We start from the raw sequence: 15,752 nt of genomic DNA, 5'->3' as shown, positions 1-15,752 counted from the left end.
GAATAGATCATTTGGGGTTTTTTATAGTATAAAGAGGCAGACTGTGAAAAAACAGACCTTATTCTTCTTACACCACTCTAAACATTTTTTTCCTTTTAAATTTACTGCAAAAAGGCTGATCCTTTCCTTGGAGTATAATGAAAAAAGTTGTAGCTACTGAGGTTTAAAGTAGATGACAACTTTCTGCACATCCTACCCCTCATCATAACTATTCCTGATACTGTGGCAGATGAGTCTTTTTTTTTTTCTTTATTTCTTTCTTTGCACATTTATGGTGCATCAGATACATGATAGTCACTGGAAAGCAGCCTGCTGTTTGTCTTTGGTGATGTTGTTTTGAAAGCTTAATTCTATCATGCTATGGCTTCATTGATCTTTCCAAGTCTCTTCCTGAGATTACAGTTAAACGTGCTCTGCTTTTTGTTTTTAACTTCATTGTCTAGAAATAATGGCTTGTTCTTGGCTTGTAAACATTGTTGCAATGAAGAGAACGAGGAAGGAAAATGCTAAAAGACCAGCTGGAATAGGGAAACAGCAATTACTTCGGCTTAAACTCCAAGCTGAGAAAGAGACAGCATCTTTACATGGAATTTTCACAATGTGATTTATAGAAGAAAAAGTATCTGTCATGCTGGATCAGGGGCTTGAAGATGTAAATAAGCTGTGCACAGTGGGTTTTATAGATTATAAGAAAATGAATGGTTTATTTATGTCCAGAATGTTAAAGGCTGAGAATATTATAACTAATCCAGAGGCTGTATTGGAAAGCTGTGGCTCAATCAGTGAAATTGTTAAAATAAGAGAAATGCAAAGGGAGATGTGATTTAAGTGTTAAAATATTGCAAATACAAAATGATTGGATGAGAAGGACTGGCTCTTAGTGTTCTCAGAGTATTTATGGAGATAGGATTTTTTTTTCTGAACCTTTCCATCTAAACTTAGTGTATGACTAGGAAAAGAACAGGTAGAAATGGGCTTGAATAAAAAATATTCTCCAATGTTTATACTCCTGTCTGCTAGTAAAACTATCCGTAACAAATTGCAAGAGAAAAGGATGTTGATGTCAAAGGGCTATAATTCTGGTTTCTTAGGAAAATGGAAAAAAAATTAAGACCTCATTTATGGAGTAAAGTGTTTGTTGGGTGGCTTTACCAATATGTATTCCTAAGGAAAAGTAGAATGTATGCCGAACAAAAGAAAAATTATTTCGCTCATTTAATCATACCAGTTCCCTGTTATGAAAGCTTTCAGTTGATGCGAGCTGCATATCAGTTAGGATGTTTACTGACACGACTACATGGTCTGGAGTATCTCGGTTTTTCCCCTCATCCTCCTATCTGATATAGCTAAATTTAACTAGCTGAATAATGCAATGAAATGGGGGAGAATGGAGAGGAGAAGGAGAGAGGAAAAATTTCCTGGAGATGAATTCTTCCTCTGAAGGGAAAATACTGTTCATATATTGAAGTTTTAGTACCAGATTTAAATTCCAGCAAATTTATGAGGCCTGTGATGGTTTTGAATTGAAAAGCATGATGAATCCTCGTTGTAATGGCAGAAGGTAAATTTCTGATTGTCATTTGTGTTACGTGAGCTTACAAGAATTAATCCATGTCGCGGATGGTATATTGTAAGCTTTCATTTGAGGATGAATTGCTATTCAGGACATATTCCAAGAGTGAGATTTGTCTGACAGTTCCAGGGATATATATCTAGTCCTTCTGTCCACATGACGGATGTTGTGAACTTTGGAAAGAAGAATGAAAAATAGTGAGCTCACAAGTAGTCGGTAACGGTAGTGAAATGACGCTTAGAGGAAGATTTTCTCTAAATAACAGGTCGGTTACAATGGTGTAAATGACATGAAAGGTGAAATTTTCCTCACTCCTTTCTGAGATACATGTATTAATGTTTGCATTGTGTTAAAGCAGTAATTTGAAGACATGGCATTGCTGTCTTTGAAAACATGTATCTGTGCTACTTAAATAAGAGAACACATAAATTCAAATTCAACATTGGGCATATTAAAGGAATTCATTAATAAGTGTTTTAATGGTGCATGTGGGAGGCTATTATATGCTAAAATAATTTTAGGAAAGATTACTGTTTTGCTGTACAGTAATAAAAGCTAAAGATATCAGTGGGTCTAATTGAAAATGATCAGAGTCTGGTAAGGTTTTGTAAATTCTTTTCTTTTCAATGGAAAGATCACAAGAGTTTTGTAAGAAAGGCCATTTGAAAGCTAATTACCATATTGGCTAAAAATACATAGAAATTCCTAGCTCTTCAGTAACTCAAATTCCCCAAATTTTTGAAATTGAATTACAAATCTAGAGGAAAGAATGGCATTGAAAAGTAACTTTGTGAACCATTTTCTTCATTCTCATGTTGTCTTTTGCTGGTTAGAGCATGACTCACATAACACGTGCATTTTTAAAAAAAAGTGATACTGACTAAACTCCAGCAAAAAATTATCCAAGCAGAAAAGGCTGGTTTTGAGTGCACTATGTATTTCATTTTGTCTTGCTGGGAAAGAATATAAAAAGACTTCTTTAATCTAAGCATGTAATTTTGCTAACAGCTAGAAAAATAGCAAGATTGCATGATCCTTACAGTATTTCGTATAGTACTCTCTAGATTGTTTTATATCAAATTAAATTCTATGCTTCAGAAGGAGTTTCTATATGTTTAGTTAAATGCGTGTCATCACTTTGGAATGTCATAACATTGGAACAACTCAAAAATTAGAGTCTGACAATGTAAAGCTCATTAGAAATTTCCACAATGTAGAAGTATTATAATCACAATTAATGTATGAACTGATGTAAATGGCATTTAAATAAGTTGGTTATGGTTTTTATGTAAAGGTGGAAATCACCCCTCCAAGTTGGATCTGCCAGTCTCCTGTTAGGGAGGGATGTCTGCTCTGTTCCTCTGGAGGTGTGTTCTCAGTATTCAAGATTTGATTGGGTCTAACAGCTATTTGGATGACATACAAAATACGATTTATCTTTCAGTCATCAATTTGGCAAGCATGAAAAATTCGTTAAATTGTTACAGTCAGAGGTATCAGGATCAACACACATTGTTCCTGAAATGCTCCTGAGACTTGGTTTAGTCAGCTGGAAAGATCTGAGTCTACAAAAATGCAAAGAAAAGGAACGTGATTTTGAAAAGCTGACAAATGATTCCAGCTGCTTTAGGTCTAGGATGTTCTGAGATTACTTGGAAGAACTGGTTTTAGGTGAATTAGAGCCAAGGGCTTTCTGAAAGGGCTGTTTTAAATCATCTCATTGTTTAAGGACAATGAACCACTACTCACTTTTGATTTTGTCCAGTGCATTTTGTCTCAGATGATTGTGTCAAAGATTTAGACGTAAATGCTGTCTTTTCTGTTACAGAAAGACTGTTTTCTATTTTTCTTTCATGTCTTTTGCTTTTGACGGTATTAAGGAAAAAAAAAAAAAGAAAACCAGAAAGATCCCTGGGGGGAACACTTAGATGGCTGCTGTTGTTCAGGCATGAATAGTATGAACATGATGTTTGCTCTTTTTCGTGGTCAAGGACCTAACTATCTTTCTCATGTTATTTTCAAATTTTTCTTCCCAAGGAATGACTCTGCTTTCTATATAATTTTAAATGTTATCACCAGATAGATCCTTTTTCATGTTCCTGGAACGTAAAATTTTCATTTTTCTGAGGAAGGAAAAAAAAAGAAAGAAAAAAAGAAAAGGAAATCCTGAAGCTACAAGAATGCCCTGAGGGTGCAATGGAAATTTTTTAATGTACATTTTGAATTTATTGCCTGAGCTCATGGCTTATTCTTTTCTTACGTCTTGAAATATTTCTTCTTCTTTGAAAAATTAAGAGTAATTTCAAGAACATAAATTCTTATTTATGATTTAGTCTTAATTTTTATTTGATCTTTTTTAAAGCAAAACATTTATTTTACCCTTGACATATTCATTCAAATCTTAAACTTGAACCTCTAAATATGTCTCTGTTCTTTTTTGCAGATTGCTGTCAAAGTAGCTGATAGTCTAGCTGGCATCGCTAGCAGAGTTCAGATTGTTATGGCTGATCCTGTATAACGTCTTCCATAAAGTTCATGCGATACAAAACCTTTGTATTTTTCTGTTAAATGGTGTTGTATTTTTACATAAAGCAACAAGCTGATTCCAGTAAACTTGTTTTTCTTACATGAGATTATAAAATGCTCCCTTTGCCATGTGGAAAACATTAAACCTAGCAGTAAATTATCCCAGTTATTTGTAGCTTATGGGAGAAATCTCAGTGCCAAGCCCTATTGACTCAGAAACTCTGTAAATGGATTCTGTGTTTTATAATAAGTTACAATGATCAAGCAGGAGGCCAAGTACCAGATGGATTGATTGCTTTCTGCCAGAGGTACGGCCACATCAGCTGCCTCTATTAGGAATGTATTTATTCTTGAAAATGTCAGCTTGACAATTGGAGTTCAATTTGTGCTATCAAAACACATTAGTCTCGTGATCTTAGAGTTAGATCAAATGCTTTGTCAAGAGGCACTACTTTAGTCTTATTTTGATTTAAGATCATCTCAGAACTCCTTCTAAATTATGATGTTATTGCCTGCTCTTTAAAGAGTGGGTTTGCTGAGGCTGTTTTAGAATAGAGAAATGAAATAAATGGAGTTCTCTAAATCTGTCATGAAGGATACACACAGATCTTAGTGCAAAACAGCTTTTCCATTTTTAATCTGGTGAGGACAATGGTAGCAAAGCAACAAGCAAATCAGTGTTTCTTCTGAGCTGCCACCTGTTGCAAGAAGGGAAGTTAGGTACTTGGAATCAAATTTAAGCAAATTACAAACTCTTAAAAAAATATATCAATAGACTGAGTTTTTCTATGAGAAAAAGACAAACTCAGCATTTATTATAGCCCAAGAGAGAAGACTGACGATTTGATTCATGCCTTAAACTAAATTCAGTGCTTCATGTTGAAAGCAAGAACCTAACCCAGATAAATTGTATCACAGCACATGAGATCAACATACAAAATCTACTCATGCTGCTAAATTAAATGTCTATTCTTAGGGGTTGAACGTATAAAAGTGTAAAACCCAGAAAAATAAATCTAGGTATTTCCAAGACATATTTCCAAAGCAGGTCTACATAATAGGGTGCAAGTAAATCTACAGGGTGAAAATTAATCTTACATCCGTTCAGACAGAATAGATATCTATATCTTCATTATTAATTTAGATTCCCTTTGTAGTTAGTGGAAAGAAATAGGTGCTTACAGGTGCATTTATGCATCCCCTAACATTGGGTCTCTAAAATAGGTTAGCTGAATTATTCAATGGAAGTACTTATTTATTGTGGTGTCCTGTATTTGGTCAGGTGAATCACTCCTGAGATCATCTGTGCTGTGCGACAAACTAGCCAAACATGAAGCACACGCAATTTTGAAGCAGCATGACTGTTAGTATAGTGAAGGATCCAAATTAATAGAAACTATTTTATTGGAGGATTTCTGAATTTGCTCAGAGCACAGTGCTGGTCATGGCTCACAGTTTCTCAACCATATCAGGCATGTCAGTTGGCCTTGAGACTGCTTTTTTACCTTTGTGACAGATTTGTGTATCAACTTCTACAAATGTCTCCTTCTGGTGCAATAAAATACTTAATAAATTTAAGTTACTATATTTTTTATTATTCTTCATCTTAATAATATACTCAAATCAAAGCAGTTTTGTATTAGTTATATTTTCAGATATATTTCTGCTGCAGTATTTTGTTCTTTAACACTTGGAACTGGGTAGTTTAAATAGATGGTTACATCAGTCTATATTCAAACACTTTGCATGAAATTATTTTCAGGGCACTGGTTTCCATTGCAACTTTTATTGTATTTTTCTGTGTGTTAAGGCTCACACAAACCAAGTTTCAAACTGATGACAGCTGCTTGTTGCTCTGCTTGTAGACAGGGAGTGTTGAGATTAGTTTCTGCTGTCCTAGAAATTGTCAACACTACAGTCTTTCTGTTGAGGGAAAGACCTTAACCCAGCTATTGAGTTTTTACCACAAAGAAAATAAAAAGTGGATCTATTAGATTTAGTTGAATTTTGGCTAGTGAGTTTGGAAGTTATTTGTTGGAACCATTTGTTCCAACCTGGACAGACATTACAACTCCATTAGCCTTTTTAGGACCTCCATTAAAAAAGGGGGGGGGGGGGGAAGGAGGAACAAAATAGAGACATCGGTCATCGCTCCGAACAGAAAACTGCTCTCATTCAGCGTGGTGCTAGATATATGGCTTTCACTGTCAGGGGTAAATCCTTACTCGTTTTGAGTTTTTAATCCCTTTCCCTTGCTAAGTGTCTTAAATGAGTTCTCTCAAACTCATTTCTCTAAAATTTAGCCAGACTGACTCTCATTAAAAACGTGAAGTGTTAGTCCTCAGCTTCTATGGAATTATTAGACCTGAGAACAAGTCTTCCAGCCTAGCTTCCTCCGTCTAGTCAGTCGTTAGGTTTAAACATGCCAAATGTCAGCCTCCTACTTTAAATCGTATCCTCACGGGGGTCTCAGAAATCAGTACCTGCAGTCTTTCCGTCTCATTTTGGTCTAGCAGCTGTGCTTTGAGTTTTCATGAAGTGCTTCATGTCTCTCTGGGGAACGGATGTTCATGTTCACATTCTTGAGGGTGCTACAAGTCTCTGCCCTTGTCCTAGTGCCTGGACGCATGGTACAAAAACCCTGGATAATATTTGCCAGCAGGAGACTTCTTTTCCTCACTGGCATCTCATGTTGTCAGTGGTGCTGGTAGGTTTTGTTAGCTGAAGGGAGGTTAATGCTGAGAGGTCACCAATTTTAGAATTGTCCCTTGTTGGGGAATTGAGTGCCTGTGGTTTGCTAGTGCCCATGAAATGGCTTTAAATAGTAGTCAGATTTTGAGGTAAAAGTGAAAAGAGCCTGCTCGAGTGGAAAGTATAAGAAATCACTTGCTGTATTTAGAGACAGATGCATAAAAGTGGAAGAGTTACAAGCCGATTGTTACTACTTGTTCAAGTTTGTCTTCTTCATGATTGCTTTTCCTCTGTATCCTTTTTCAGCTAGCAGGTTCACACCAGGCTAACTCCTAAGGTGACTAGCAGTAAGCTAGTGCCAGCTCCTTCAGATAAGCATTGCCTTCTAGTTTTTCCTTTCCCAAATAGGTTCAGGTTTGTGATGAGGTCATCCTTTCTGTCCTCCCTGTTTCTCTTGAGCATAAATACACCCTTATAGCTTGCAATGCTTGATATGTGTAACTAATTGAAAAGACATCAGGTTTTGTTTCATACACTAATGCCCTCATGGTAAAGATTGGCTTTGGAATGTGTCTTCCAGCCACAAGGATGTGGCTTCACACTTACTTGACTTAATCTATTTATACAATACAATTCCCAGCAGATGTATAAGAGAGAAAGAGTTATATTACCACTGTGCTTAACTGCACAAACTATGTACAACACAGAACTTTAAAATTACTTGCTATATAAACGAGAATGATTACTGTGGTTCATTGATAGAACCAGGAATGATAGAAAACAAGGGAAGTGACTGATGGATGATTGTGTGTTGAAGTAAATGGGACATAAACATAGTTTATTGGAACTATGGAGACACATTGGTGGTATTTTCCTGTATAGATAAAGGATTGTACAATAGATATCAGAAGATTCAAGAATTCAGTCTGTATTACCTTGGGAGATATTGGAATAATGATAAACTTCCTGAAATTCAGGTCGTTGCTAGTGGCAAAGCGAATGTACAGGAACTTTAATGGATAGTGCTGAGTGTCTTAAGGCAAGATCGTAGAAATCATGGTGGTGACAGCAAGAGATGAGAATGAGCAGCTGAGACTTCTGCTATAGTTGATAGGGGGGCATGTCCATGGTAAAACTTCATGAGAAGCAACCTCAGTGAGCACTGGGCTGCTGGGTCCTTTTGTTAGTTACAGGAGTGAAGTTTTCTAATTCAAAGCATTGTAGTAGACCTGTAATTTTACTTCAAAATATACAGGGGATCAATGCATCTGTCTGTCAAAATTCAGACTGATTAATTTGAAAGAATTTAATATTGGTAACAGTTTTAGAAATTTGATTGCTTTTAAAGTGTTTTCAGATTGTGTGTGTGTAGCTGTGCACTACTACTGCCTGCAAAAGTTGCTTGTTCCTCCAGAAAGGGCCTTTCTGTTTTTACTTACCAGTTAAGCTTTTTTACCAGCAGAAGAGACGTGGAATATTGGTTTCAAAATGTCTAAAAAAATATATATAATAAAGAAGAAATTGTGAGATCTTTACAATCAACTCTGAGGGACTAAAATTTAAGAGATGAGGATGAAAAAGTTACTGTTCTAATAAAGTGTCTCTTGGGCTTAATGATTGTAAATGTGCAGAAAAACAGTTGATTGTGTTGAATGTCTGCACAGTGCTTAAAAAAAGATATGAAGAAAGTTTATGGGAATGTGTGAGTGTGGTCAGCTGCATGGACAGACTGTTTTTCTGCACGACTGCTTTGTTATTAATCTGTGAAGCCATAAATATGAGAAGTAGAATTTTTGAAACCATTCAGGTCTGTCAAACTGAAATATTAGGAAGCAAATAAAATGTACCTAGATTACATGGCTGTTCTCATCAGGAAGGAAGGAAGCTGCTGGAGATGATATATTAATCTGCTAGTCTAAAGATGCATTCTGAGTCAAACGAGATACTGGAAAAGGTGGTTTTCTCTGCAAAAGCCTCAGAAATCTATTTATCCTGAAATAATCCTTAAATTTGAAGAAATTGGGATGAACTGATATTGTCACTGTAATGCTGTGCGTAAAATTGTTTCTGTGTGCTTGCAAGAACTTGTCTAAAACTTCATTATTAGCAATGTTGGCAAACACTAGATAACTCTGCTTGTGTGGTGTCTGCGTTTGTGCTGAATGGAAGCTGTGAGAAGTACAGGAATAGCCTTTCACTAGTAAAGATTTATTGTTTCACATAACTTAAGAATTTTCATGCTGTATTTGTTCCTTTTGTTCTTAAACAATTTTTATTACTGAATATTTAGTTTTAGAGCAGGAGCCAGTCATAGGAGCTGCAGCTGTGGTGTTAAGATAGACTTTATAACAGTCTCCTGGTGACTTGTTCAATGAGCTGAATATATTTTTGCTGAGAACTGTGGAGCTGGGCCTCTTCAGAACATTTCTGGAGGATAAATTTGTATTCTGAAATATATATATTTAGCTAGTGAGATAATTATACCTCAGTAAAGCTTTTTATTAATAGCAATTCTTGCTGTAATATTTAGACATACTTCTTCTAGAATCCCATAGTCTTTGGTAAATTCTTTGTTTTTCTGTAGCTTTCTGTACATAACAAAATTTCTAGTTGTTTTCCAATTACAATTTATTTGGTTTTAAATAATAAACATATGCTGTGGTATCCTTGCAGAACTATTCTGTAGTTAATTGCTATTTCTCTGTCATTGTAGATCTTTGATTCCTGTGGAAATGATAAAAAAATGCATGCGTTGTAGAGTTTAAACATGAAGAAGTGTTCTTTGATCTTTGCTGAATGATTCATGCATAGAGCTCTCTATAATGACAAAACTAACACTTTTGGTCCTTGCGTTTCTACTTCCTGTGCATGTACAAAGCACTAATTTGTACACAGTTGCAAGCTACCTATTAAAATAAACTGAGCTTTTAAGGAGAGGCTTGAATGATTGTTAAAGCTATAGACAGAAAGCTAGTATATTATTTCTAGTTCTGATACTGGCTTGTACTGTCTCCTTAAATAGGTAATTTCAGCTGCTTCTTAGGTTATGAGATTTGAGATGTGCTAGAACTGGGTGTCTCCAAGAGATCTGGGACTCTGCTGTAGTTTTGGAAGCTTAGACAGCAGCCTATCTTGGTTCTTGGTCCTGTTGTTTCAGTTTGGATTATCTGGAAATATGGCACCTTTTTTAGAAATCATCTGAGCTGTGACAAGAGTTAAATGGAAGAACATTGCTACCAAAGAATGAACTATGGATTTCTACCGTGAACTAAATTTAGTTAATTACTATTTTTAGATGATACTGTGTTTAAAGAATTGATACTGTTTTAAGAATTTGTGCAATCACTGCAGCTGTCTACCCAAGGAGATGCCAGCCAGGTGATTGGACCTCTCACAGAGGGACAGAGAAGGAATGTCGCTGTAGTCAATTCGCTATACAAACTCCACCAGTCAGTTCTGAAGGTAGGCTTTGTTTGATCTTACTGACACAATGTTAAGTTCTTTGCTTTATCGTATGCTTATTTTCCTATTAACTGATGAGAACTCCTACAGATATTTTTTAAAGTATTTATTTGGACAGTAGCATGAAAGAAAAATTGTATGTGCAAATGAGGACTGTATTCCAGCAACTGAATCTGTTTGATGTGTTAGCATATGTTTACTTCTTAGTAGTAATTTTTGGCCTGCTTATTTTCTTATTATATATTATTTTTCTAGTAAAATAGGAAGCTATCAAAGACATGGATCAAAAGCCATAATGGAAATTTTCTTGGCAGCTTTGACTATAATAAATAGTAGAGAATGGCTATGGTTTTTGATGAGGCAGAAGAGTATTTTAACTGGAGCACATGCCACAGACTCTAATGGGGTCAAATCTGACACTGCAAAACTTAGCTGAGATCACTGATGGTTGTCTGGAGCTCATCAGTCAATTTTGCCTGTAGATGTCACCAAAAAATAGCTCTCAATGTAAGAATAGGAGTGCTTTTAGGTGAAGTGATTAATATTCCTGGTCTATTTTCTCCATTCCTGGTCTATTTTCTCCACAAAAGACTTGTTTTCTGTAATGGCAGAAGTGCTAAAAATAATTTTTGTATTTGAATTTTCTGAAGTAAGTGTTCAAAAATGAGCTCCTAACCATTACTGACATTGGCTTGCATAATAATGTGATCAGGTGATCTCATCTTTCTTACCCCCTCATTCCTCCTCCTGTTTGGTCATGCGTTGATACTACCCTGATTCCTTTCAAAGAGGTTTGTGAAAAATTTGGGTTAAGAGCTGCATCTTGCTGTGCGTTTGTGCAATGTCTTGAGACTTGGTTGGTACTTAGAAGCACCACTATGTAATAAGTGTGCAACCTTTAAAAGAGGAGTGAAAGATGTGTTTATAGAGAATATTCACCTCTCTCAGCTGGCGTTTTATGAGCCTAAAATATGATACTCTTTCTGTTTTTCCTTATCGAGTAATTTCTCTCTTTGTGCTGGCCAGCCTGATACCCCTTGTCTGCATCTGTCTCAGCTTAGGCTTATCTTTCTCAGAAGACCCTTGCTGCTTTCCCACAGTTATAACCAAACTGAAAAGGAGAAATGAAGGGTGAAATCAAGAAAAGCCCCACCTCAGGAGTATCTCCATGCCTTTTTACTGTGACCAGAGTCTGGCCTGGAAATGTTGGCAGGACTAAGCACAGTTCTGAACAATTCCAGTTTACTAATTCAGTGATGCCAATGGTTACAGAGTCTCTCTAGATTAAAACAAATAGATACAGTGGTAGTTGTAGTTAATTGTAATTAAATCCTAGCTTCATTAGAAACAGAATCATGAGTACTCCTGACTGTGGATATGTTTCAAAAATGTTAAAAAAAGGCTTATAAAATTTGCTTGGATTTTGCAAACAGATGGTAGATCAACTTTTAAGTCTGCTTTCTCTGATGTGTTTGGTAATGAACCTCGTGTGCTTTAGTGTTGGAGGGAGATCTGATATGATTCAGATTTTGAGTTCGGTAGTTATCTGGCTTTAAAATATTCTAATGTGGTGTGTTGATAGCTGAGGGAAATTGGTAGAACATTCCTCACTTCATTCCTTGACTTCAAACCTAAATTTTATCATAGCTGTACCTGCAGCTGTTTAACATGCTGCATTACAACAGTCATAGTACTGAGGAAGAATATAACCATTCTGTCAGATATTTACCATAAAGCTGCTTGTACAGCTCTCCATAAATCCTGCACTTAGTGGTAGAAGAATGCACCGCTTAATTTTCTTCTTACTCTGTTAACCCCTCAGCTAAGTTTCAGTTGAGTCATTTCTTGGTCTTCAATAGAACCAGAGTCCATAGGATATTTGTCAGCAAAGGATTGATCCTGGTACATTGACAATTCTATCTGAATAGTTATTGATAGTTATTTATACCTTTAAACCACTCATTACTAAGAATAACTCGGTATGTTTTTTACTGAAATTAAATGTTATGGATTCTAATCATTCACTAAATGTTGAGTATTTTAACACTTACTTTAAAATTTTTAGGTCATTACCAATCAGAGCTCATTTCCAGCAGCTGCAGAGGAAACAATCACAACTGCCTTAAAGGTAATTGAACATCTATGTGCCCTAGGTTTAGGGCTGAGGTTTGCTTTGTTTGACATACTTAAAATGGCACTCTAACTTCAGTTGGATTAATTTTCCTGATATTATTTTGTGTCAGTGTAGTCTTTATGCCAGCAGTGTGCATTAATTTCAAATATTCAACTACATATGTGTCACACATGCCAAATCACTGCTTAAGTGGAGTTTGCATTTAGGACTATTCTTATAATGGTTGGAACCCAAATGCCAAAAATCGTTTTATCTTCCCCTTCCTCTTTCCCCTCCTTCTCCTCTCCCCCAAATTGTGATCTTTGTGCTACCTGGTGCTTTTTCGTCTGGGGGTTCTTAGTGGGGCTGTGTGGATGACAGCTATCCGCATCCCCTCTGCTGTGCCCTTACCTGGCAGTGGTCGTGCGCAGAGAGGAGAAGAGCAGCTTGCCTATCTCTGGGGAATGAGCAACTGAAAAAAGTCAACCCAAAACATGTGGATTTACAAACCAGGAATGTCAGTTTGTAATGCATCTTTTCAGATGAAAGCTTTGCGTACATGCTAGTTGTAAACAGCCTTATTTCTGTACTTCACTGATGCAAGCCAATGAAGCTAAGTGTTATGTTAGGCTTTGCTTTTTATTAAGCGATATCTAATACAGAGTAATAAAACCCACTGTTGAAATGAAAAGGCAGCTGCATACAATGAACTGTTGATCCTTTATCAAGGTATTTTTAAGGTGTCAAATGCAAATGCTTCTAGCTTCTGTTTCCCTATTTTTGTCTGTCTTTTTCTTATTCTATTTTAGGCAATCCATGATCTAATGGGTAGTGCTGTTCAACCGTTGCTGAACTCTGTAGGAGATTCAGTGGAAGCTATTATCATCACTATGCACCAGGAAGATTTTTCTGGGTAACTAGCACTATTTTTTAAATTTACCATTGCTTAGTAAGACATCCTCATGAAAATAATAAATTGTTATTGTCCCAGTGTCCTTTCAGCAAGAGCCCTTGTTTGTTGGGGGAAGCTCATGCAAGATGGTCAATTAGCATGGAAAGCAGAGTTAGACCTACCTATTGAAACAAATTACTCTAGTCAGCTAGTACCTGTATTTGACTGTGTTCATACTCTGTTGAATGAAATTCATTTTAAAAAGAAAGGAAGACTAAGCAGGGGCTTAATAAAACAGTTCTTCTATTTTGAAAACTTATTTTTTGTGGGCAGTCCTCAATACTGTCAATACTTCTTATTTTTCAAGATAAAAGTGTATAACTTTAGATTCAAAACTGCACAGTTTTTTCCTAAAGTATTACTGAATATGAAATGGTTCAAAAAACTATTTCATTGAAAGCTCATATTTATTGCATTATGCTATCTTCCTGTAAAATTTTAGATTAAAAATTTCAGGATTCTTTATCTGCAAAGATCTTCAGTTCTAGCTATGCTTGACTCTTTCTGAGCATTAGTTTGGCCGGTATCTATATTCTGACATTGCCTGTGTCATGAGATGTCCTGTGGATGCAGAAGACTTGGTCGGCAGACATCACTTCTCCCCTGCTTCTCTGTTTTCTTTCTTGGAAACTCACTGAAAATGTATTTTTGTAGGCATTTTTTATTTTCCCTTTAACTTTTTTTTAAACGGAATTTTACCCTCTCTGTCTTTTTTTGTTGCTAGCACTAGCAAAATATCTGTCTAGGTGGATAGACTGATTCCAGCTAAGGGCTAAGTTCTTTTAAATGCTCTTTATGCTCAAGTCCATGAATTTGGGAGAGCTCTAATGGCTGTGATTTAAAGAAAGAAATGGGTGACTATTTCTGCATTTCTGTAGTTCCTGTGCTGCTTCTGTGCTAATTGGATTGACTCTATAATCCTGGGTTTGTAGCAATCTAGGAAACTAATTTTGTGCAGAGAATGTATTTGGAATAGGCTGAACTAGTAACCCTGTAACATGTGCTTATATTTTGTGATCAGTTATTAGAGTTTTAAATCAACAGCTAGGTCATTTAAATTTAGGAGCAGGAGTTGGACTCTAGAATGATGGAGGCTCTGCAAGTTGGGTGGGAGAGGAGTGGTTTCCTTTATCTTGTTAGAATGGGAATGGTTGATAAAGAAGAATTTTGACTACAGTTTCAGAGGGAGCTACACACTCTTTATTCTGACCAGAAATGAGACTCTATAATTCATGCCACTAAGGGAAAGTTACGTCATGGAGTGGGGAAAAAATTAAAAAGAATCCAATAGTTTTTGGTTGTGTTTTAAAGATGAATTTAATTGACATCTTTTCTTTATTCTTTTTTTTTTTTTTTTTTTTTTTTTTTTTTTTTTTGGCAGATCATTGCCAAGCTCAGGAAAACCAGATGTCCCTTGTTCTCTGTACATGAAAGAACTACAGGGTTTTATAGCAAGAGTCATGAGTGACTACTTCAGACATTTTGAGTGTTTTGACTTTGTCTTTGATAACACTGAAGCCATGGCTCAAAGAGCAATTGAACTTTTCATTCGCAATGCCAGTCTAATAAGGCCCCTCGGTGAAGGTGGGAAGATGCGGCTTGCAGCGGATTTTGCACAGGTATGTGTAATACTGAAAGGTATCAATACCTTTTCCCTCATCAAAATTTAAGCAGAGAGTTATGGAAACTGATGCCTTCTGGCACATTCATTGGATAGGGACTTCAGCTGTCATAGCTAACTTAAGAGAGAGGTATTAGGACACTTTCATTTGGAACATTTTGTTTTGGATTCTGCTATTGCAAGAATGAAGCCCGGCTCTGTCAATTTTTGACTTCTCATACAACTTTCACTTTTTTAAAGTAGACTAATCCATGCAGTAGCCTCACCTTACATACTCTTGAGTAATTTTTTTGTATTAATATACTCAAAAATAGCAAACCAGTATTTTAACCATAAAAAATTAAGGGGAATTTTTCCATTGCTTTCAATTGGAAGGTTCAGTTCCCTTTTCTGTTTTGAAGATAATGCCATTAAAATAGGACAGAAGAGGAGAGATAGCTCTCCTCTGAAAGGAATATAGATTATTTTTGTAATTTTTGTCACTGTACTAAAGTAAGTAGTATAAATTTGGGAAATATCTGTACCTGATTCTACAGTACAAAGCATCTGATCTGAGCACCTATTATTATAATACTAAAAATATTCCTTGTTTATCCCTTTAAACACACATTCTTCTTTTTCTGACATGGGTTGCCTGTTATGTAAAAAATGATGGTACATTTTCATCTCAGTGTGGGGGCATTCGCATGCTATTCCCCGTTGTGCTGAGTATAGCTCCTGAACGGACAACTGAATGAGGATGAGTTTACTGATTTCTCTTTGTTTTTATTATGGAAGAAAAGAAATCAGGGTAACATTACAATTACTGGGTTTG

General features: G+C 36.0%; 1 protein-coding gene across 1 annotated transcript in view; it reads left to right on the top strand.

Moving 5' to 3' along the window:
* Positions 1-15,752, top strand: part of COG5 (component of oligomeric golgi complex 5) — a 187,849-nt gene that overhangs the window by 153,266 nt on the left and 18,831 nt on the right. The window contains exons 15-18 of the mRNA XM_062582231.1: positions 10,142-10,252; positions 12,318-12,380; positions 13,175-13,278; positions 14,699-14,936. Of these exons, the coding sequence (XP_062438215.1) occupies positions 10,142-10,252; positions 12,318-12,380; positions 13,175-13,278; positions 14,699-14,936 (516 nt within the window). The remainder of the gene's footprint in view (positions 1-10,141; positions 10,253-12,317; positions 12,381-13,174; positions 13,279-14,698; positions 14,937-15,752) is intronic.

The sequence above is a fragment of the Rhea pennata genome, chromosome 1 (assembly GCF_028389875.1).
Source record: "Rhea pennata isolate bPtePen1 chromosome 1, bPtePen1.pri, whole genome shotgun sequence".
Taxonomy (NCBI): Eukaryota; Metazoa; Chordata; class Aves; order Rheiformes; family Rheidae; genus Rhea; species Rhea pennata.
This window is presented reverse-complemented; position numbering and strand designations above follow the sequence as displayed.